The sequence below is a fragment of the Trachinotus anak genome, unplaced genomic scaffold (assembly GCF_046630095.1).
Source record: "Trachinotus anak isolate AG129_WGS33_773 ecotype Australia unplaced genomic scaffold, CSIRO_AGI_Tana_v1 ptg000008l, whole genome shotgun sequence".
Taxonomy (NCBI): Eukaryota; Metazoa; Chordata; class Actinopteri; order Carangiformes; family Carangidae; genus Trachinotus; species Trachinotus anak.
In genome coordinates this window covers 1,457,089-1,482,145 of record NW_027273859.1, presented here as the reverse complement: position 1 = coordinate 1,482,145, position 25,057 = coordinate 1,457,089, and the positions used below count along the sequence as shown (strand labels likewise).

At 41.1% G+C, this 25,057-nt stretch overlaps 1 protein-coding gene across 1 annotated transcript in view; it reads left to right on the top strand.

Moving 5' to 3' along the window:
• The first annotated feature begins 5,298 nt into the window (after positions 1-5,298).
• Positions 5,299-25,057, top strand: part of LOC139623520 (multiple epidermal growth factor-like domains protein 9) — a 32,610-nt gene continuing 12,851 nt past the window's right edge. The window contains exons 1-3 of the mRNA XM_071481786.1: positions 5,299-6,309; positions 13,338-13,542; positions 23,968-24,107. Coding sequence (XP_071337887.1) covers positions 5,745-6,309; positions 13,338-13,542; positions 23,968-24,107 — 910 coding nt within the window. The 5' untranslated portion in view covers positions 5,299-5,744. The remainder of the gene's footprint in view (positions 6,310-13,337; positions 13,543-23,967; positions 24,108-25,057) is intronic.

Genomic DNA, 25,057 nt, shown 5'->3' with positions numbered 1-25,057 from the left:
TTTTTTGGATTACTGCAGAACATAAAATCTGTGAAAGAAATAAAGGTTTATTGTACTTTGTTCAGGAAGATAATCTTCACAAATGAACACCACTTTATGATTTTTAAGGCTAAATACAATCGCCAGAAGTAAAGAGATAATGTTAGGCTATAAACAAACTACACCGCGGTCGCATGACTTTAACGTCAACACCACTAACCTCAACTTTTAATTTAATTAAGAACACTTAACACTTGTACAAAAACCTTTCCTGTCACAAAAATAGTAATACTTCACGCTCTTGTGAAGTATTACTATTACGAGTTTAATCACAACGACGCTGTTAGGCGGACTGGTGAGTAGATCGGCCTTCGTGTTCGGTGTGATGACGTCGACAACTTTTGTAGTCTCATTTAGCCACTTGTTAGCAACCGGCCTTTTTAAGACGCGTAAAACCTTAAAAAATTAACGACTGGGGTATTGACTGGCGTGTATTATCGTATAGAATTAAAAGTTAAACTGTATTGATCCTGTGTTAATCACAGACCTCATTTCAGGCATCTAAAAAATCAATCGATTTAGGGACGATGGAACTGAAAGTGCAAAAAAAAAAAAAAAAAAAAAAAAAGCAGATTTTTCTTCGACGTTTATTGGCGGAATTAAGGAATTTTTGCGTTACCGCCATCAACTGGTATGGAGTGTGGATCAGCGTATTTAATGTATATATATATATAAACCAACTCATCTTCTCAGTCAAATTATTTTAAGATACTGGATAACGCTCATTTGAGTTCTATTCTATTAAATCTATTAAATCGAACTGTGCTTTTTTCCTTTTAAGATTTTAAATCACATGCCTTCTGTCTGACTATTTTATTATTTATCTATCTTTAAAAGTGTACTGTTAAGTCCAGTGTATCCACATCTGAATATTAAATTATTCTCCTCTGTTCCTTCCTGCATACCCAACTTTTCTTTGATCTCTGTAAAACCATTGTCCTTTCCCTTCTTCCTCCCATTGCTTTGGCCACCTTTCCTTAAGTCTCTGCTCAGTAATGCCCTTTATTTCTGTTTTTTTTTTTTTAAACTAACTGCCAAATCAATGTGATTATGCTTTGTGGCTTCCTTTGCAACCTTATTTAATGCTAACTAAGTTCAGTCATAGACCTATTAGACTTCCATACTTTGTTCTTTATCCTCCGCTGCCATCTATTATCAACTAAATGCAAATACAATTTAGCTTTTTATCATTTTTACTTCACTACTGAAAATCGACCTGCAATTTATATCAGTACCATTCTAGGTGGGGGTTTTTATACAGTCATAAATGCTCTGGTGGATAGATTCCCCCACACAATGAGCCTCAGAATAAATAATACTCCAAATGACTTAAAATGGCATATGGAGGACAATTTCTAATATTCAGGAGTTCATGTGGTCTAACAATTAGATGTGGGCAATCCAGAATATATTTTAGCTGGTGTGGAGTAATGTTACAGTTGAACCATCTATTCTTAGCAATCACAAGATGACTTGTTTATAATTAAACTTTTATTGTCTCTGACGCTGACAGACAAAATTTAAGCTACTGGGAATTTAGAATAGTTTACTAAAAGATAGCAAACTTTAAGTCATAGTTATTGGACTTCAAAACAAACATATACCTCATATGGAAGCCCTTGGGAATGGATGTGCTGCTATGAGGAGAGGCAAAGAATTAGCATTTGACAAAAGAATTGGGAAAAATAGTCTAATTAAAGAAATCCTTCAGTTGACAGCTGTAGATGACCCCTCTGAAGAGGACAATTTTTTTTTCTCTTCAGCTGGAGTTAGAACAGAAAAATAGCCTTTATTCACTTAAGATGCAGATGGCTGGAAGAAAATTACATTTGTTATTTAGAAAAAATAATTAAACTTCTCTTAGATTTATTTATTTATTTTTGTTTATTTTTTATTTTTTTGGTGATTAGATAGTAAGATGAATAAGATGTAACATAACATAATACAACATACTGTACCAATAATATATGATTATTCACTTGAAATTTCATACACACTGTCAACTCCATGTGCTCTTCAAAAAATCCTGCTGGACCATAAAAATCTGCTATATTAGATTATTTGGACTGGTTACACTCGTTCTCTGGAAGTGGAAGGTTTTTAAGGACTTTTTAAGCTCAGTGTGACAACAAAGACACACATAGACATACACAAGTGTGTTCCTACAGCTAAATTATACAGGAATGTGGTCTTGGGTCAAGATTAACTTAAATGAAGTCATCACTTTACAAAAATATTGTATTGTAAATAAAGCAGGAGAGGTTTCTTATTAACTTACTCACCCTGTCAAAACATATGCTGTACAAAGATGTTAAGTTGAATGTGATGTAATAACCCAGTAAATACAAATACACAACACCTGACATTTAGCAAACAACTATTTCTTTGGTCCACTAATACTGATGTATTGTGGTCACGGATGTTCATAGTGTGTTTTACAGTGACTTTGAACGCGGCTCAGCCAATCATAATCAAGCACTGAAACTGTCCAATTTAATACTACATATACCTGGAAGTGTTTTCAAGATAAAGACACAGTAACAATAACAAAAAGATATATTAAAAAGGAAAATCATTTATTGATTACAAATGATCATTCTCGAAACTCAACAAAGGTTTTATCAGTAAAGCAGGTGCAAAGAAGGAGAAGCTATTCTGGGTGTCCCTGGTTCCAGGAGTAAGAGTCTCATTCAATTTTCATAGACAATGCTACATGTCAAGGTTGACAGTAATAACCCTGTACTGTTGATGCAGCAGAAAGGAGTATTGGTAAAACCTAGTAAGAATAAAAATAAAGTACTTTGGCAATTTTTTTCAACAAGAAGTCATCAGTACACTTTCCTCCTTGTCATTTTGGTCCAGTTTTGTTGGAGAAATTAGTTGGGTAATATGGCTGCTGCCATGGAAGTTTTTTTTACTTACACAGTCAAAAAGATAACATTTATAATGCTTCACATGTTTTGTTCAACTAATCATTAGCTATAGACACTTCAGAAACTAAAAAAAGACTTCAGTTATTTTCCTTGAAATCATGTTTACAGACACATTGCTGAAATGTGTCTGTTCCTTTTGCCCTGATACTACAGTGCATCCGGAAAGTATTCACAGCGCTTCACTTTTTCCACATTTTGTTATGTTACAGCCTTATTCCAAAATGGATTAAATTGATTTTTTCAAAAGTCTTATGCTTTCAACATAAAGTCGACTGTGGAGGATGAGAAGCTCGCTGGCAAGATCAGTGATGACGACAAGCAAAAGGTCATCATCGCTGATCTGGAAAAAAAATTTCATTTTTTTCCAGATGCACTGTATTTGATTATAAAAGTGATCTGTAACACCATAATCCAGAGTGGTGGTTTCTTCTATGTGTAGTTCATTGTAGATCAGTTTAACAGCAGAAAACTGAGTTCATCTCTGTGTAGGCATCATGTTCAGTCACTGCATCAATTTAACTTCTGTTTGATTACTGTTTTCTGGCTGCATCATGACATCCACAGTCAACACAACATGTGAGTCCTCAAGCAGATCTGCTGTCAAGCCAGTCTTTAAGTTCCAGTTTCCTGAACATCATGTCTATGTGAGAGTCTGGAGTCAGTGACCCATTTTCTAGACCAACCAGTGCAGGTGGTTTACTGTAAGCTGAAAGTTTGAAATGTAAAAATAGAATTGAACCAACTCCATGAATCTGAAACAAATATTTATGTATTTGTATGTAATATGTATGTATTTGTATTTGTCTTTTAGATGTTTTAAATGTGCATTTCCAGCTATACACTCAGGATGTCACAGGATCTTCTGAATATGTTGATGTTGTTTGACTTCACATGTATCTGTCCAGTTACTTTGAACTTTGGGCACAATGTGTTAAAAGAACTAAAGTCCTCGGTTTTTTTGTTTTTTTTGTATCATACTCAAAGCTGAGACTTGACTCTTGTTTCTTCACTTGTGCATGAACCATAACTTTTAAAGATAAACCTTGAGGAGGAAGCACAACAACAAAAGAAAGTGTGTGGAGGATTATGGGACTGTTGTTGGATTTATTACCACAGGTTTCAACAGTAAACACTGTTCTAAGTTTAATAAAGCATTCAGACAACATGAATATTTTCTTTATTATAGGTATAATTTTGCACCTGGCAAAAGTGGGTATAGAGCACATCTGGTCCAGATATCAGACACCTGTCTGGTCCAGATGTCAGTCACTGTCTCAGACATCTGGCCCACATGTGGCACATGCCATTTGTGAGAGATGTGGCCCTCATCTGGTCCTGTTGTGGCTGTCCTCTGGCATAACTGAACATAACTTCAGTCTCTGTGCAAAGATGTGAGCCAATAATTTTGCATTGTTATTGATTAATGTTATAGGCCTCCAATTATCAAGCAGTAATCACTTTTTATGGAGTGCCACAGGAATGAGTCCTAAAACCCAGAAATTAGTAAGCAATTTAGCATTTCCTGTTCCCTCGTCCTGAAGAATGTTTTTGGTTAGATGACTGAAATCAGGTCTGTGTTTAACAGCAGCTCAAGACATTTTCACGTTTTATTCTTTGCCATCAAATTCGTCAGTAAATCCCCCAGTCCTGATTTCTTCAAGTTTTTCCATCTGTTGCTAACAAGTGTCTAAATGAGGCTACAGAGGTTGTCGGGGACATTAAACGTCATCAGTCCAACATGAAAACCGATCTCCTCACTAGTCCACCTTTACAGCCTCGTTGTGTTTCTACAAACTGTTATTAACTTTGTCAGAGGAAAGGCTTTTGTAGCTCAGAGCTAAATCAAACTACAGGTTGAAGTTTAGTGGTGGTGACGGTGAAGTTCTGTGACCGTGGTATAGTTGGTTTATAGCCTAACATTTTTAGGCTTCAAACATAAAGTGGTGTCATTAGTGAAGATTATCCTGCTGAACAAAACCTGCCAGGATCAGAAACTGTTGTTTGTCACAGAGTTTATTTCTGCAGTAATCTAAAAGCCAATGCAAAATTCCACTGGCTTCTTTTCAAGGGAACCAGGGTGAAGCTAACTTCAGAGTTTGACTACAAACATACGTCATCCCTGCGAGACTCACACTTTGACACAGGTGAAATTCTACAGTCAAAATTCAGAAATATGTTTTCTCCTGCGTTTTCGCTCATTATGTGGGCGTGTCAGATGGTGTTGCCCAATCAGAAGACGTGTATATAAACCCACCGTCTCTAAAACGGGAGTGCGCATGCGTAACACAACAAGGGTGTTAAGCGCATCACGATTTCCGTTTAAATAAACGATTTGCCACGTTTTGGGGGGCTGAATGTGCCCCAGCTGTGAGTATCACACTGTCTAACTCTAACAGACACACCGTCTGTACAAACTGCTTCAATAAACTGCTCAGTTTATGAATGGAGCCAGTTTGGTTTCGGTCATTTTCAGAGGAACTGTTATTAATTTACAACACTTTGTGTTTCCATGGGGCGTTACCGCGACCGTCCAACCAACCAATGAACGGGCGCCCAAGAACAACCTTCCTGGCCTCCCATTGGCTGAAGGGTATGTTAGTCTGGCGTGGCTGATGGTAGGTTGCAGAGCAGGTGAAATGTTGACTGTGGTTCATAGGGCAACAAACAGCATCGTACGCCGCCTGGGGACATCAATGGTGGAGTACGCATCCATTCAGGGAAAGGTCTGAGAGAGACCATTACTGGGGCTTACATGGAGAGCTGAAACTGAATATGAGGTTAACGTCCTTAATGATGTACATATCTCCGGTCCTGATATTTATTTTGTATGCATATGTTGGATTTTCTGAAGCTGCACCTCGCATCAGTCTCTACGATGCGTCGCCAATCTCCAGGAAGCCCGGCTCAGCCTCCGACACCTGGGGGACCTTCCACACCGATATGCCTCGTACTTCACCCGAGAGGAGGTTCGTTCCCGGGCCTCTAACCGGACTCACACCGTGGCCTGCCATTGTTTCTGCCGGCCCGGGCGCCACTGCAAGCCCCATCTCTAAAACTGCGACCACCTTTCAGCCTCCTACAACGGACCCGACCACCACCACCACCACAACCTCTGCTGTCGATACTGGAATAATTTCAGGCTCTAAAGAACAAATGACGGCGCCGGTCGTTAGATTAACCGGTGCACGTAAAAGATCCACCGATGCACAAACGTCAGTCTTTGCTCCGGAGAAAATGCTGCAGACCATGGTGTCCATGGTTTCCCAGCGCACTACAAACGATGCCTGGGCTAGAGATAATATTGGCACATCTGTTACCTCAATAGAGAATAGTCAAGGTGAGTAACTGCGATGAAATAACCACCATGCATTCAGGATGTTTTAGCTCATGTAAATGATGCTCTGCAATCGAAATCATAAAACACAAGGAGGGGGACTGTTGGCTGCATGCTGTTCTTTTTTTTCTTTTCTTTTCTTTCTTTTTTTTTTTTTTTTTAGCACATTCATGTTCAGAAAAAGGAGACATCCATGTCTAACGGGCTGTGGACGGTCGCTCTGTGGTTTTGACGCAGAGAGCGACTGCAACAATGGGCAGACCCTCAGGTTGCGCGGTGTACCCCTTCACACCATCGGGAATTCACCAGATCACAGTCTCATTAAAAATATATAATATTCCTGAATCATTTGTCTAATGTAAATGTTGGTGTGTGGCCTGTATTATATACCACATTCTAGGAAGAGTGTGCCACATATTAGAGAGGGCTGGAAAAAGGGGGCTATGAAAGGGTGTAAGGTTGATCCTGTTGTTGTTCAGTGAATTGATGATTTATCCAGTCCGTCAGCATCCACAGACATCCGTGATGCTGTTGTGTCAGACCAGACTTGTGTGTGATATTGGCTGGAAAATGCAAAGGAGCTGCTTAAAGAGCTGCCTCATCCTCTCTATTGTTGTTTGCATGGCATTAACAGAACAAGGCCATCCAACCAAAATGGCCAGGCAGTGCTAAGCTATGAATGAGCAATGACAGCAGAGCCCCTCCTCTCACACCTCACTGATCCCAGCATCCATGTGGATGTGTTGTTCTCCAGCAGCAGCAGCAGCAGCAGCAGCAGCAGCAGCAGCAGCAGCACAGGCTCAGGGCTCCTGTCCAAAATGGTTCTTTAACGGTTGTGAGAGTGGGCTGGAGTTAAAGGTGTGTGTGTATATGTGTGTGTATTAGCAGACACACACACTCTCCCCAGTTAGAATACAAAGTAAAAATGACTTCACATGTTGTTTCTCCATCAAAACCTCCCAGACCATGGAGGATGCCTCCAAACCACAACCTTAAATCTGCTCTGTTTTATTTCATATTCTGATATTGATATTGGCCCCTCAAATCAGGGGTCCAGTCCTGTCATGCTTTTTGTATTGACCCTTTGTTCTCCATATTGTGTCCTATCCTACATTAATCTGAGTGAAGGATTAGAAAAGATGATGAAAATGGCTGTTTTCAGTGTGTTATGGTCATAAATGACTGATTCTAATAATGCCGTCTCTTGATTTAATAGAAATGATTTTGGAGGAAAGAAGCAGGACCAAGGGTCTGATCGGTCTGATGATGGTGGACTCACCAAGTTAAAATGTCCAACCAGTGGCTCATTAAAGATCGAACCCTCAACCAGATGTTCAGTGGGGTATTTTTGTTAAGACTGGACTTTTCCCATGTCTGAGTAGACCATCATAGAGCATTGTATATTCATTTCTGTAAATATAAAAATAATCTACAAAAAATATCACTACAGAAAAGTACAAACATATATATGTAAAGGAAACCATTAAACAAATTTAGAAACCAAAAAACCAAAAAATAAAAGCATACATAAAAGTTGACAATCAAGGTCAATACAGAAACAATGAAGGGGATAAAAGGTGTTCTATAGTATTTATAAAAAACAATTAAAAAAAATGAATTCAGTGATGAAAACAGTAACACATGGCAGAGGTTCACCACATTTGGATTTATGTGTTTGAAATTTACCTGATGAGATGAAAAGGTGAACTGTCTGTTGTAATGTCTGGTTTTTGTTTCCGTACAGTAAGACGACATCTCTGACCATCATTATGTTGTTAATTATCTTCTATCATGTTTCTTTTATTTTCTTAGGAAATTATTGAATTACCTACTTACTATGAATACTAATGAGTTATTTTCCGTTTTCAATAAAAGTAATTATATTTATTAGTGCGTTTATGACTTTTGATATCTATTCCAATTATGGAGAGCTCTGGTATTGTCTACGGTTCTTGTAACTCGTGCAGTTGTAATAATCTCTCATTAACAACCATTTACTGTTCTTTACATGTATGAGAAAGAAAATTCTTCATAGCTGAGGATTTGACAGTTTTCCTTTCGTTAATCAGCTACAAACAAAAAAAAAAACCTGAATAACCAAGCGGAGAAACAGGACGACTGTGTCCCCGTCCACAGAGCCTGAGGGGTCACCGATGGTTTGATGAGGACAAAATTCAGACACTTTCTGTGGCAGTTTTGTTACATCATAATTACATTAATGGCTTAAATTGTAAACCACCCACCTTCTTAAAAATATTAAGTAGTGTGAAGGTCCACAGTGATTCTGGAGCTTTCAGGAACTCTGTAATCCACTTTAACCTACAGGTAAAGTTCAGATCCATAAATACCAGTATTTACTTCACCCCTTGGATGGACTAAGACTTCCTGTTTCAGACAATAACATTTCTTTTTCCAGATAAAGTTAACTAGACTGTTTTTGATTCCTTAACCAATAAACAAATCTCGAGGTGCCTTCTTTTTTCTCATCACACTTTAATATTTTTTGTGATATAAATTCCAAGATATTTTATACTTAATTTAATTCAATTACATTTTCATTTGACCCGTTAAGGCTTATAATGTTTACATTTTATTTAGATTTAAACCACATCCCAGGGAGAAGGTTTATATCGTATGAACTGCTTTCTCGATTTGACTTTTTTTGTTTTCTAGAGATAAGACTGTATCATCCTGTTCTGTCTCAAAAAAAAAAAGGAAATTGAAATTGATGGATATGTAGAGTGTGTATTGACAGCAGCTCTACATCTACGAGGAAAAGAATAGGTGAGCAGGAACATCCTTGGCAGACTGATGTATGCAGTGTGAAAGTTGTAGTAGTGTTTGGAAGAAGCCTTGATGACACAGCTTCTTATTGTAATATTAGAGACAGAAGTATTTCTACAGGTTTCATCTTCTACTGTGTTGAATTCTTTGTAGGATCAGTGGTTCGGGTTCTGTTTAATGCAGCAGGTCCAGCATGAGCCTAATGTTCCAGTTTAAGTCTTATTAATAATCTTGATTAAAGCTCCATCCAGTCTAAAGGTAGATGTCCATGTGTTTGTGATTATAAAGCAGGTCTAGGTTCTATATTAATACTGTGAAAGTATCAAAGCCTCAGTCCACAGAGAAATGCACACAGCCTGTATTCAGACACTGAGCCTTAAAACCAGCCGTCAGGACTTCTGGAACTTTGTGATGTCACAACAAAGCAGTCACCACTCTCAGCCACACCACAAGCCCCGCCCACCTCAACCCACCATTCAACTTTGCAGGATTTGGTTTCTCTGAGTGTTTACCTGAAATCTGCAATATTTTTATTTGATCACTCAGAAAACATTGACCTATGGTTACTAGAGCTCCAGAGAGAAGCCTGAGAGAGGAGATGTAAAACTACACTGAGATGGTTTTTGGTTCTTAAAACCACAAATATATCTTCTGATGGAGATCAACACTTCATTTATCTGAAGAAGAGTAAAATATAGATCTTTAAATTCTGTTCTTAATTGTCTGATGATGATAAGCAGCATTAGCTTAGCCTGGTAGCTCTTAGCTTTAGCCAACAAAAGTTTCCTTGAGATTTTTACTCACAGCTCTGTCTGTCACTCAGCAAAACTTGGTCTCGCGATGCTTGTGAATAGACTTTAATGATGTTATTTTATTTAACAGTAACTAAAAATTAATCTGCAACTATTTTGATAGTTGTTTAATCAATACAGTCATTTTGTTTCTCGCCAAAAAGCCAAACATTCGTTGTCTCCAGCTCCTCACTTTGTCTCATGTTTCATTGTGAATGTCACCTCGTGCTCAAGGAAACTGTGATGTCCATTCTTCAATATTGGCCCAAGCGCTGAACTGAGAAAACAGCAGACAGATGAATAATTGTCGGTCTGTGTGTCAGTGCTGTAGATGACTTAAACTAAAATGGCGGCGTGTTTAGCGTTTTCCACAGTACGTCCGTCAGTGTAATTTACTGCTGTTTATCTGAAAAAGTCAAAATGAAATCTGCACCTTGTGTGGGATCAGACGTGGAAGCTTCACCTCAGCCCTCTCATTGTTTTAAAGACCATGCGTGATAATATCATATCAACAAAGACGTGTCCAGGGTTATCACCACACCCCGCTGCCAGTCCACACTCCTGGCAGAGCAGGCACCTGCAGACAGATACCGTATGAGGTGTGCTGCACGTGCTTCACTTTATCCTCATCTCTGAAATACCTCTCACTACTGAAAGCTGATAATGTGGTTTGACGTTTGAACCAAAATTGAAAGTAGAGTTATTGTCTCCCTTCAGGGGAGGGGGCGCCTCCCACCTCCCAACAGGCGAGTGGCAAACTGAGCAAGAAAATGGTTCAGAGATGTGACTCGTTCCGAACGACCTGCCAGAGCCTGTGTCTGAGCACCAGCCATGCTGTCACACCACTTTACAGCAGGCGGACAGACAGGGAGGTGAACTCTGCCTCAGTTTCACACAGGTCCAGACCGATCTGGATCAAACCTGGTCTGAGGCCTTACAGATCACTCCACAGGGGCCCACACCTACAGAAAACCTGGATTTAAGAATGAACTGCTCTGTGTGTGTGTGTGTGTGTGGCTGGATGTCAGACACTCCGAGGCGTGATCGGGACCGACACCTCTTCAGTGGAAATCAGGGTCTGACTGTTCTTCACTGGCTTGCATAACTATAGGCCTTTCTTAGTTACATAAAGGTCCGAGCAACAGTGGGAGAGCAGCTTAATCTGAGTGGGACGCCGAGGCAGGAATACAGTACAATTCACCTGTCGTCCCTTCTTTATCTCTCTGTCTGTCTGTGTGCATACCACAGGTGAGAAACATTTTTATTTTGATGTCAGATCTCAGATCTGCCTGTGTTCTTTGTCTGACTGAGCTCAGAGTGGAGACATGCAGTCAGGCCTGCAGTCATCGCTCGCCACACCTAACCTGAGATCAAATGAATAATAGATGGCCACTCCGTACTCCACAGGGTCATCCTCCTGCCTGTCATTACATCCTCTGGTTTCTTCAAGTGGCTTCAGTTTGAACATGAAATCCTTCATCTGCAGCACACACACACACACACACACCTCAGTCATGTTTTCTGAGAATTACAAAGCGTATTGTTTATGCAGAGTAGAGGATCTAGAAGCTGAGGATTTAAAAGGCGTCTGGACCAATTGAGAAATCTGGACGAGAAAAATGTACTAGCAGCTCTCCTGCTACTTTAGCACGTTGTACTGTGCAGCTCTCAGGGATGAACAAAAGCAAGAGGATTGTGAATGAAAAGGAAGCTTTAAGTGAGTGATAGTGGAGGGCTGGTGGTTCTGGACACCTCCCCCTGTTACTGTTTCTTATTTAGGTCACATTAGCCCTGAAAAACACCCTGATGTCACAGCTCCAGCTCCAGTCTCTAGCAGCAGTGCTGCAGCCTGTGGTCTGGTAGTGAGAAGTTTAACTGATGGCAGATCACCTGAATAAGATTCAGAGGTTAAGGTGGATGTAAACCAATGGAGGCAGCAGGAGCCGGCACCACAACAGGCAACGTTGTGCATCAGTCCTGAACCCACGCCTCAATAACAGGGGAATAACTCCCAGGGACTGGTGCTGATGTGTGGGTTTATTCTGACTGTGTGAATGTCTAATATGACTCCACTTAGCTGTGTCAACTGTAGCTGTTAGTGGCTGATTTTCTTTGTTTCTGTTACACAGTGAAGCCACATGCAGAATGCTCCAGTCGCACATACTGTACACACATGACCACTAAACAGAGCAGCAGGAATAATACAAAATCTATATGATCGAAATATTCTACAATTTATAACACGTGTTTTGCTTCCCATGAAAATGTGGCGGGTTTTACTGCAACTAGCAGTGGCTCTAATCACCACAGAGTTTAAGGCAGTGGATCTCAAACTTTACACATCAAGGACCCTAAACTGACACAAACTAGATCTGAAGATTATTGCTTTTAGATGTTTTATAACACATGTTTAAACCCATGAACCAATAGTCTCACATTCTGTCATTGTGTTACTTATGGATGGAATTATAGTGAAAATAAAGGATTCCCCTTTTTGCCGGGAACCCCAAGGAACCCCCTAAAGGTCCCTGGACCCCACTTTGAGAAACACTGAGCAGCCAAAAAATAAGAAGGGCTTGATGTTGGCTTGACTTCAAGAGCAGCCTCAGGGAAAGGTCCTCAAAATGAATGACGGCTTTGAGTCTTGAATCCATGCTGCCTGAGGTCTCTCTGACTTGTACAGACTGGATACAAGAAACAGTAACAAGCTTTGCTGATGTCAGATAAGTTTTCTCCACAACAGTATAGACCAACATTCCTGCATCATTCAGAGGTGAACAGTTGGGATATCCAAAATTTTCATGTCTCAGCAGAGTCCAGCCCAAATATCATGATACAGGACATCACGTATTCTTGTGTTTGATGTTTCATGTATAAGCGATGCTGCCACTTAACAGCTGTTCAAAGTTGTATTTGCACAGTAAGTATAGCAGTGAAATGAGGGTGGGATTCTGCAACAGAGCAGACTGTGCAAAACTGCAAAATTTAAAAGAAATAATATCACAAAAAAATATCTCATGGTGGGAGATATCGTGATATTTTACATTAATCAAATATCGGCCCAAGCCTATGTACAGTATAGATTAGGGCTGCAACTGTTTGATTTCATTATCACTGAATCTGTCAAAGGCTACATGTTAATAGACACAAATGTCAACATTGATGTTACAGAGAAGCTGGAACTGTGGTGTGGTTCAGGTTTTTGTGCTGAATTATCTGAACTGTTGTTGACTAGTTCAGCACTACTTTAATGTGGACTGAACATCTAAATCTCCTGAGGTGAGGTTGACTGTGAAATGATCAACTGGTCATTTGTAGTTTTTTGAACAATAAAAATTGCCCCCCACAACACCAAAATCATATACAAGAGAATAAAATAGAATAACACATAATAATGTATTATTCACACTTGTATAGTTGTATCACTGTCGCTATGTCTCATTCCGTCCCCCTCAGAGAGCGTCTGTAACTGCAGCAGTGGCAGCGAGGGGATCCTGGATCCGGACGAGTGTGACCACGGCACCGGTCAGTGTTCGTGTATGCCAGGTTACGCCGGCATGCAGTGCGAGGACTGTGAGGAGGGATACTTCACCAACGGCACCAGCGGCTGCCTGCCCTGCGCCTGCGACTCCTTTGGCGCAGTGAACCACCTCTGTGACAGGTCAGCCTGCTCCCCTGCTTCCTCCTCCTCTGTAGCCATGTTGGATGTGTATGTTTGTTTTGTCTACATAAGTGAAGCTGTATTCGACTGGAAAGTGAGATCAACATTTTTATATTAACACTGGATCAGATGAGTGTGTGGATTTTGGACTGTCTCAGCTCTATAAGACATTTTAGTGGCTTTTAGCTCATTGTTTTGGTCGTGGCTGCAAGTTTACTCTTTCACTCTGATCAGCTGCCTGACACCACACATCAGACAGACCCTGTTCGAGAGCAGCTGGTGGACTCAGTGGAGCTCTTAGCAGCTAAAGAGCCAGATATTTTTCTCAGGAGCTGGTGGAGAGTTTTGATGGCCTGAAAAGAATGAATGCTGATGTTGCTGATTGTCTCTCTGATTGCCAACACATTAGCTGTAGCTGTTAATGTGCTGTGTTTACATCTAGTTCTGCTGCTGCAACGTAGCTAAGTTTTATTTTTTCTGGATCAGCATCAAACCCTGGTAAAACCTGATCATTGGCTCAGACCCTCCATACAAGCTGAATTAAATGACATTAGAATACAAATGGGACAGACTTTTTATTTTTGGAGCATCTAGTTGTTATTGGATTGGATTATTATCATGATCATCATGATCATCATCATCATTATTATTATCATTATTGGATTACTGGACGTTTCCCCTATGACTGTGCAGCTAAAGCTGTAAGTGGAAATGTGCTTCCGCACAGATTCACTCAGAAACCATGTGATGAGATGATGCTATGATCTTACACAATGAGTGTGTAAATATAACACAACCACCACTTTAAAAACCCAATTAACAGAGAAAAAAAATCGCCTTATATTCAGGTGCAACCTTTCTTTTCAGAGCGTTGTTTGTTCTGTTTATTCGGCTCAGACGTTTGGCCTCAGTCCCAGTGGGGGAAACCTTTCTCATATGTAGCCTGGTTGTATGCATTATGTTTCCGTGACAGAGCCAGACGTGGCTGCAGCTGAAGCTAAAGAAGAACTGCTGTGAATTAGTGTTTGTTATGTTCATCAGAATGCCACAGCGTTGCAGGGTCATTGTTCAGGCCTCTCTGAAGGGAGCAGACTGTCCAGACTCTGGTTCAGCCAGAAAACACAACAACGCAGAGTCACCAGAGCTGTGGCTGGGATCAGAGGCTGCGTGCAAGGAACGCTGTAAAAAAAGTGGCTGCACTTTCCACCTCTGAACAGGAATGCTGCCGCTTTTCAAAGCCTGAGTGTGTGTGAGGGTTTGTGTTGTCATGCTCTGAGATCACAGTGTAGTCTTACATAAGAGTAAATCCTAATGTTGTCCTAACGCAGAACGTTAGCTTCGTGTTTATGGAGGCTGAACTGCTGCGTCTACAGCTCAACAGGATGTAGGTGAAGGTGCAGGCAGGAGGAGGTGGGGGGAGAAGGGGGGGTCACTTCAGAGCTTCAAGCTTTCACAAAGTAACACACCTGACACAGTCCTTCTCAGACAGTCTGAGCCTGACTGCTGCTAACCCTGTTAGCCTAGCCCCCCCCCCCCCCTCAGGAGCTTATCACTGTGTACTGCATAGATTAGCCCCCCCAGTCTGCTGCTTTAGGTATCTTTCCCATTAAGTAATGAGCTGAGATGGAGCTAGTTGGACTCTGCACTGACAGCGAGAACAGCTCACATTCAGATTCAGAACCTGCAGACCTGTCGTAGCCTGTGAGGCTGAACTGAGTAGACTGCTGCTACGAGCTGAATGTTAACACCTGCTCACAGTGAGGACGCTAACATTACTCTCCTAGTCTAGCTTGCTAGTTCATTTTGTCAATTAGCACAAAGACAGCTGAAGCTGATGAGAAAATCATTAGTTCATAAACCAAAGACCTGAAGCTTGTGAGGTCTGTAGATCAGTGAGGTGATTACTGTTGATTACTGGGTATGTAGTTGGCAGGATGTTTCATTCAAAGCCAAAATATGAAGCAGGACCATGATCCATCTGATAGTTGTTGAGATATTTGAGACCTAAGTGGTGAACTGACTGACTGACAGAGCGACTGACAGAGCCATGACTCTAGAATGGCTTCTAATTCAGCATGTAGGATTTCATCCTGTCAAAGAGATGCATGCTGGGTAGACAAGGCCACCTGATTAGCATCGAATCATAACATCTCATCACACCTGATTTATCATTTGACCACAATATACAGCAGCAAAACCAAGAACAGTTTACACAATGAACTTCAGACATGTCACAGCGCCTGGACACATGGACATTACACCTGAACGTGACTGTTGAAGTGTTTGAATAAAACTATGGAAATGAATCTTGTGATGTAACAGCACCTCCTCTCCTCTGGGTTCAGGCTGCATCAATCCATGCAAACATCCCTCGAAACAAGCTCCTTCATACAACGTGTGGTCCGACCACATCAGAAATCAAACGTTTTCCTAGCTGCTCTCAAATGACCACACTCTGCCGCAGACTGAAAGAGCTGCAGTGAGGTGGTCCTGTTCTGTTGGAGTGTACTGAGACCTGTCGGCCCCTGACGTGTGATAAGTCCTGGATCAGAGTCTGAGTCTGTTCCTGCTCATCCTGAGGGTGTCAGATGGGATTGAGGTCAGGACTCAACCGTTTTATTATAGACATGACTTTGTACACACAGGGGCAAACACAAACTGCTGACACAAAGATGGAGCAACATTATCAATCATCAATGAACAAAAGTTCACGGGGCCACAGGGGGCCACATGGGGCCACATAGTGCAGTATAAATCCAGGTCAATAGGAGGGGCATTAACAGCCTCCAGTGTTCACCTCAGCTGTATTACAGGCTCGATGACAGACCCTGTAATTTTCCCCCTGAGAGGCGCTTCACTGTCATTTCCAGTGGAGATGATGTCATGAGTGTTGACAGATGCACGGGTAGAGGCAGGTTCACTTCAGACACCTGTAGATTTGACTGACAGCACAGCGTCACACACAGAGTCAGAGTCATTTTGAAATGTGTGTGGTCCTGGTTTGGTGTGAAAGCCCAACATCTGGATTTGTCTCTGGCTTCAGTTCTGACATGAAGCTGCTCGCTGTATTCAGAGCGTCCCTCTGCATTTCTGAGTCACTGGTTTTGTTTGGTGGAGCATTTGTGTTGAGAGCTAAATCCACATGGTCCAAATATAGATGACATGACATCACAAAGACATATTTCCAGCCACTGTAACAGAATAGACCTATTTTCAGCTGCTGAGAACATCAGTATACACATCAGGAAGAATGAGTTCAGTTTGATCAGCCAGACTCTGCTGTCCTCTCTGCTCAACCTGCTGCTCTTTAACAGCGTTGGCCCCGGAGGGCCCATCAGACATCCATCAGTACAAACAAGCACTCGGCTCTTTATAGGCCTCAGGTTGTTGATTAACTCACCTTTCACAGGAATCGCTGATAATAACATGACCTGTGCTAACTGCCTCAGTTCAAAGTTCTCCTTATCTGTGTGTGTGTGTGTGTGTGTGTGTGTGTGTGTGGGGGGGGGGGTGGGTGGGGGGTGAACAGGGGAAATATAAAGATTTAGACTGTGATATCCAGCCTTATCTCTGGGCCTGTTCTCAAAGGCCTACAGAGTGTTTCCTGTTGGTTTGTTGTACTACGGGTTGTGTGACGCTGTCATTTTCAGTCTGTTTCTTGTGATATTTGAGCCGATGACCATGTGACTCCATCCTGTGATGCAGCTGATATGATCAAGATGGGCGGGGTATGTTCTCTCTGTCTCTTTCACTGTGTTTAATCACAGAACCTACACGCAACAAACATATATGTGAAACAATAGAAAATTGTATTCAATATTACTTTATTGCTGCAAATAATAAGTTAATACATTAGTGGGAAAATAAGGCAAATATTACACTGAGACTGGCCGAAGCTGTCGGCGCTTGCTCTGATGATCAATCATCGATCATTGACATCATCGTCCAGCAGCACAACCCTCTGATGGATGTGGGATCTGAAGGTATAAAGACGTAGTGTGACACCTGGTCTGAATGTCCACATTCGGAGGACAGACACACTCTCCTGGAGGATGTTTTATAGTGTTGCGCTGAACATGAGAACAGTTTGAAACCAAATGAAACACAAACACCTGAGAGAGAAGTTCCTCACCTCTGCACAGCCGGCCAATCACAGCGTGGGCGTGTGGGTGTCTGACAGTGTTTGCTGTTGTGCTGTGTAGCCATGGTAGCAGCTGTGTGAGGCTGTACTAAGAGGCACAGACTTGCTATGGTAACCTACTTTACTAATACAGATTTTCTCATTTAGGGGGAAACGTGAACATTTAGAAAAGATGATGTGACTAAGGTAATGTTGGTAAATGCTTATATCAGGGTGCATGAGAGTGGAAGTGCAGGGCTCAAACTTTTCACCACCTTCACTAAACTGATGTCTCATAACGTGTGTTCCCCACAACACTGCTGGAAAGATGAAAACATGAATGCAAACTTCGCCACTTGTTGAATTGAGTCTCTTCAACTCATTAGCAAATGCAACTGACTGTAACTAACTCTGGGAATCTTCTATCAAATCAGTCGCTTACAAAAGCAGACTGTTGACTTCAGGTTCAGTCCTGTCTTCATCCTCCTCATCCTCAGTTGGCAGCAGCTGCTGGCTTTGTCTTCAGAATAGTTCTGCTAGCTGGATATTAATATTACTGCACTGTTGGCAAACTCAGCCCTGGTCGTTTATATGAGCAACACTGATGAAGACAATATGTTTATTATGTAACATCCTCAACAGCAGAACACAGGCTCTCCAACAAAACACGGCTTCACACTTACACCTGCTAACAGTCCCACAACTGTCTCACAACCATCCCACAACCACCACACAACCATCTCACAACCGCCACACAACCATCTCACAACCGCCACACAACCCTCTCACAACAGTCTCACAAACATCTCACAACCATCTCACAACTACCACACAACCATCTCACAACTGCCGCACAACCATCTCACAACAGTCCCACAACCACAGTGGGGAATGCTAACATTGTCCCACAGCAGCCACACTGACGAGCAGCCATCTTTTGTTTCCTGCCCTGGTCAGCGCAGGTGTCGGCAGATGGCGATGATCTTAAAATCAGCAATCAACAGTCGACCTCTGTTGTTCACTGTCTTACTCTGGTGTGTTGGCATGCTAATATCTGCTAATTAGCAGTTAATCCAAAGTGCAGCTGAGGCTAATGGGAATATTTTACTGTTCAAAGGTCAAACCATTTGGTTGTTGTTAAGATGTTTCAGTCTGGACCAACCAATCAGCAGACACCACAGCAGTTGCATGGTTGTTATTGGGTAAAGTACTGGACTAACCAGCTTTTGAACTGACTTTACTCTGGGACACTCAGCTTCACTGAAACACAAACTGATGAATTTCATTCAGGGCTGATGATCAGGTGACTTCTGTACCTGCATCCTTATTCACTGTTCTTAATGAGATTTCACTTCTTGTTCATGCCTAATGTGGCATCCTGCCTCGAGTCAATCTACAAATCATGTGATGTAACATGGTCACTCTGAGTTACCTCGTCTGCTGGGTTCGTTATCAGTGATGTCAGTGATGTATTTGGCTCAGCTCCTCTGGGCTTCGTCTCTTAGACGTTTCCTTTCACAATAAAATGTCAGGCGCCACAGTGTGATGAAGTATTGATTGTGGCTGCAGATCCTGCCTCTGCATCATGTGTCGCTCTGCAGCAGATGCATCAGTGTCATCAGCATATCTCTGCATCACTTCAGCAGCTCTTTGATTTACTGAACAGTGATGTGGGAACTGGGTAGAACTGCAGGAGAGAATACACTGGGTGGTTTTTCATCCTTCCAGTTCACATTAATGTTTCTGATAATAAACTTCACACAAAGAAGTTATACAAGTTTTTTTTATCTTGTAGTGAGGGAGAAATTTACACATTGAGAAAATCTGAATCCATGATACTTTTGTGTCTGTCTCTGTTGATTTCATGTGTCACGGAGCTGGTTCACAGCTTTGAAACTAAATGTGAAGTAGCAACTCTCACTGTCACTGAAGTGTGTGACTGAAGATGTGTTGCAACCTGATCAGGTGAGAGCAGTGAGCGGATTCTCAGCGTCCGGCGCTCTGTAGTCTGCAGGGTCAGAGCCCCCAGATCTGAGCTGGCTGGGGGGTCAGGGGCTGGGGTCTTCATTTGTGTTATTGTTCAGTAATGTTTTTGTCAAGTAATTACTCACTTTTTTTGTGACAAATAAAACTTTGAACTGGAGCATAAAATATAATAATATAACGTTTAAAAAAAACACCTGAAATATATTCATATAATTAAGTATGATAAAAAACCAACAGAAACATAATTATATTGCCTCCTCCCTGTGATACTATCATGATATTTTGGTCTGGACTGTACCGACATATTAAATTTTGAATATCAAATTTAATATGTCGTAATATATAATTTCAACAACTCCCAACCTTCATATTTGCACATTGAATTTATATTTATATTTTATATTAATTCTATATTGACCATGCACATCAACAGACTTATGAGGACGTCAGCAGCCTAATGTTTAAGGTGTTGACTTGGACATGTCCACACTTGAATTGAGGCTGGCAGAGTCTGGCAGGAGCCCGGGCTGGCGGAGGACAGATCAGGAGTCCTGCTGCTCGGGTGCTGAACACACCCTGTCCGGATTTGTCTGCACCCAGCAATGCAACTAAACCTGCTTAGTGCACTTCTGTGTTTATTTCTGCCACCTCTCAGTGATTAAAGTGGCGATCACTTCCCTGTCGGGGAGGATTTCTACCACCACTCTGATCTGACACCGTTGCCACGGCAGCTGCAAAATGGGGTTAAGCTTCGTCGTCGATGTAACACTGACCTAGTTGAGGCGGAGATGTGACGCAGAGTGGAGCACAACTCAGGGAAATCACACAAAACAATAACAAGCCCTTCAAGCCTCCTCCACCACGGCTTAACCTCAGCTGTTGTGCCTCAAATTGAATGGTTTTCCAGTCTTTATTGTTAAGAGATATTTGTTAGTTAGTTTTTTTTTGTTGCTGTGTTGTGGGGGCTGGGGACAGGACTGATGTGAAATCTGGAGCTTTGCCCTTTTCTCTCTGTTTTTCCACTGATCAGTAAAAACCTGTGATTTTCTGATGTAATGCATCAGCTGAAGGTCAGAGGTCTGATTTTCTGCAGGCAGCTGATCATCTGGCCTCACTGGCACGCTGCATGTTGCAGATTTTACTATATCTGCTGATAACCAGCAGTGACAGGTAGAGATCGGTTGCAGGGCTGCAATGCACTTTGATTGTCAATTTATCAGGTATTTCTTTTCTCAACCCATGAACTGTTTGTGAAAATATTAGTGAAAAGTTTTTTTTCTTACTTGAAAAATGACTCAATTAATCACAGTTAATTAAACTTCCAGTTGTAAAGTCTGGAGGAGATTCTCCAGATTCACCTGGTTGTAAAATAACGGAGATCATAGTTTGATACACAGATCTAAGAAAGACTCAGTTATTGTGGTCGGTTTGCTCCATAACTCAACAGGAAATCCGTCCACACCTTTTAACTGTTTGTATCATTTCAACTTCAGATGTTTCTGATTTTTATTTTTTTCATGAGACAGTTGTTTTAGTTTAATTGTGTCCAAAAACAAACTTTGGCCTTCTAGTTTCATCTGGTTTATATACATTTTCATAGAAGGATTTAAGTTGTCCCTGATTCACAGGTTTGATTCTTTATCTTTCAGGATCGTAGTCGGTTTGTTTTCTTAGAGCTAAATAAAAAGATTTATTTGAATGAAATCTATAGTTACTGTCTGTCTCATAAAGTCACAGTTTGTAATCTTGTTTGAGTTCATATCATTAATTTTTCTTCCAGGTCATGTTTTTACGAGACATTTCTGAAGCTGCAGTATCTCTCTGAGAAGGAAATTATACTCCTTCTAACATTTGTCTTAAAATCATCTCAGATTAAGTCAGGAGTTGGTTTATTCTTTTGTTTTCCCTCTGTAATAATAAAGTTATCTCTCCTATCATGAACTTATCGTATAAACTTCTTCTCATTCTCCGATTATTTGATCTCTGTTAATTTTCTGTTCTGATGAGACACTGGATGATCTGACATCTGCAGATTCTCAAACTAAAACATCATCAGTTGTTGAAAAGCTCCTCTTTCACTCTGAATGATAAATTTAAACTTTCAGAAATAATAATCTGTTCATAATCATCCTTTTAAAGCAGAGACATGAGGTGAATGATTTTTTATTTAGAGCCATCTAGACGTCACCTCCGACTCTGGAGGTGGGCTGTGGGCTTATGGGTATTTTTCATCGTCTAACTGAATCAGTTTATAATTTATAACAGATTTTTTACCAGTGTCAGTTGAAATTTAGATTCTATATATTGTATTTCCTTCAGTGAGGAAAATGAGCAGAGATATGAAACACAGGCCTCAGAGTATCATTTACTCTTCAAGATGGATCATCTGTAATTTCACATAACGGAATCTTATTCTGAAAATGCATTTGATGGCGTTCTGCATTAGGGTCACAATGCTGCTGATTTGTTGTTATTTTGTGTGTGTGTGTGTGTGTGTGTGTGTGTGTGTGTGTTTAGCCGGAGGACTGAGGATTGTTGATCTCCCAGCCTCCTTGTCCTCAGCCCTGCCCACGCCCCACTAAGCATCTTCATTTGCATTAAGTGCAGTTGTTTTAACAGAGTCGTCTTTGTGTGAGACCCACGCACACGCTCAGTGGAACTGCTCCCAGTCACTCTGGATTTACTTCACTTGTTTTGAAGTTATTGTCCCCAGATCATGTTTCTGAGCCCATTGTCTGGATCTGAGAGCTCATCAGGCTTCACTCAGCGACGTACTCTTCCTATAGGAAATCACCCCGGGGGGGGGGGTATAATGTATAATGAGAACACGCCTACTTTATTTAACAGCCAGTCACACACAGTGGTCACAGAGCTGATCCAACAGCACACGATAACAAATGAAATAAGTGTGTGTGTGTGTGTGTGTGTTACTGCTAAGAAGTTCTAATGTAATTTGACTTATCTCTGTTGGAGGCATCATCCACTGAGATTCTCTCAACTGGGAGTGATCATTCTCCAAGTCAATAAAAGGCTTTTATGCTCAGGGCTCTGATTTATCTCTTTAGTTCTCTTTATAGTCAGACGGAGACTCAGAGTTTCAAACATGTGATCAGAATCTACTTGTGTATATTATTTTAATATAAACTTGGTTTTCACACATTAAAAACTGGTCTGAAGCTCATCTACTCTGACTTCCTGATGAGAGACCTGCATCAGGCCTTGGCCCCGCCCACCACCTGCTTGCTCCAGGTGTACAGGTGAAAGAGCAGAGAGGATGAAACATCAGAGACTCAGCCTCATGTTTGAGCCTCAGTCAGACCTAGACTCAGATGAGGAGTCTGTTGAGACCAGAATCAGAGACTAGCAGACGGATCAGAACTGTTAGCGTAGTTAGCATCTTTTATTTGTTTACATTGTTTGTTAGCTTGTAACTGGCAGTGGCTGACACAGTGTGGTTGGTTTCAGATGTTTTTAGCCACGCCCCCCGTCCCCACAGGTTGACAGGATTGGTTCCTTAGGTTCTATGACATATGAATCCCTTGCTGTCTGAATCTGTTTTTATGAGGCTGTCATTGGTTCACTGCAGTTCAAGATGCAGTTCTCTCTGCCTTGATCACCAGAATGAGGAACAGCAACAGGAGTATCTAAGGTGAGTGGGCAGTGAATAACGTAGATTGGGAATCAGTGTGATGAGTCAGGCTATGATATGTGACTGATAAGAGCCAGACAGGGATCAGATGTGGGTGGAGACCAGGTGTAAACGTGGCTGAAGCGATGTGCTGTAAAACTGTAGCTGGTGATTCATTCCTGCTTCATACCTGGAGCAGAATTGTAGAAAGCAGATGGATGGATGGGGAACCTGCAGGAAGTCAAGTGTGGAACCAGCACAACAGTCTGGACATCATCTGTCACGACTGCAGTCCAAACGCACACAGAGCTCCACTCATGTTTGGCTTGATGCTCTGCTGCATTAAAGGAGACCCAGTCATTTTCTGACTGGTTTCCCCCAGACCTGGTTTATAACAGAACACAAACCACTATGGTCTGTTACTGAGTTTTACAGCCTGCTTTCAGAGCCTCTTCACAGGTAAGATGATGATGATGAGGTGGTGCTCACAATCGCAGGGTCTCCGGAGGCTCAGCCAATCAGAAGGAAGTGGGCTTTTAAAGCTGATATCTGCTGTTTGAGTCAGAGTCTCAGCTTCAGGACTGCATCACAGGCAGTCTGAGATAAATATGGACTTTATTATAACTAACACTTTGAATGAAATACTTTCTGTATTGTGTTTTGAATTTGTCTTTTTTTCTGTCTCTTTCAGCTCAGGGATTTGTGTGTGCAAGACAGGAGTGTATGGACCCAAGTGTGATGAGTGCCACCCAGGTTTCTTCCACTTCAGCAGTACCGGCTGCCGACCCTGCCAGTGCCACAACCAGACCAGCTACTGCCACCCACAGTCCGGTAATCACTCTCGTCTTTGGACAGGCTGCCTGCTCTTATTCACAGTCAGTGTGTACTGACTCTGGTACAAGGACTTTTTCCATGTTGTGTGTTACAGTGTATATAACTATTTTTTTTTAATCATTAATCTTCACTAAAAAGCAAAATGCCACAGTGAGTTTACCTGAGAGAGTTTGAGTTACCTCAGTTTAGGTTCATAGTCAAACAAACTGCATTGTAATATTTTGTATCTGTGTCAGAGTCAACCAAGATTCTGGGTTGAAATCAGTACTGTGGTGTAGTGCAGTTTATAGGTAGTTGTAGTTTATTTGAGCATATTCTATCCAGTCCAGTAATGTATATATTATATTATATTATTAAGACTTTGACTCCTGTATATAAAAAGCCCTCTGACTGTGTTAATCATAGGTTTGTTCGTAGCCTTGGACTGATATTTGATGCTACTGAATATTGCAATGTTTCCCCCATTTATACTTTGCATATTGTACATTGTAACTTTGATGAATAAAACTGCATAGAACTGCAGCATCACTTATACCTGAAACATAAAATACAATAATGTAATTATATATTATAGAAAACATCTGAAACATAAAATACAGTAATGTAACTATATATTATCAAAAAACACCTGAGACATAAAATACATTAATTTAACTATATATTACAAAAATATGTTTTAAAAGATTATAAAGGAAAAACAAAAAAACACCTGTAACATAAAATACAGTTTGGGCCGGACTGTGTGAGATGTAAAATTTTGGATATAGTGTTTCAAAACAGAACAAAACTCCTCACATCTGTTTAGTGGGGCAGTTGTGTAGGAGCAGGATGAGTGGATCCAAAGTAGCAATTAAAAAATCCTGCACACTGACTTGCAATAAACAATTTATTTGCAGTGTTTTGATGCTGGACTTCCAAATGGCAAATGGTTTTCAACAATTTAAATA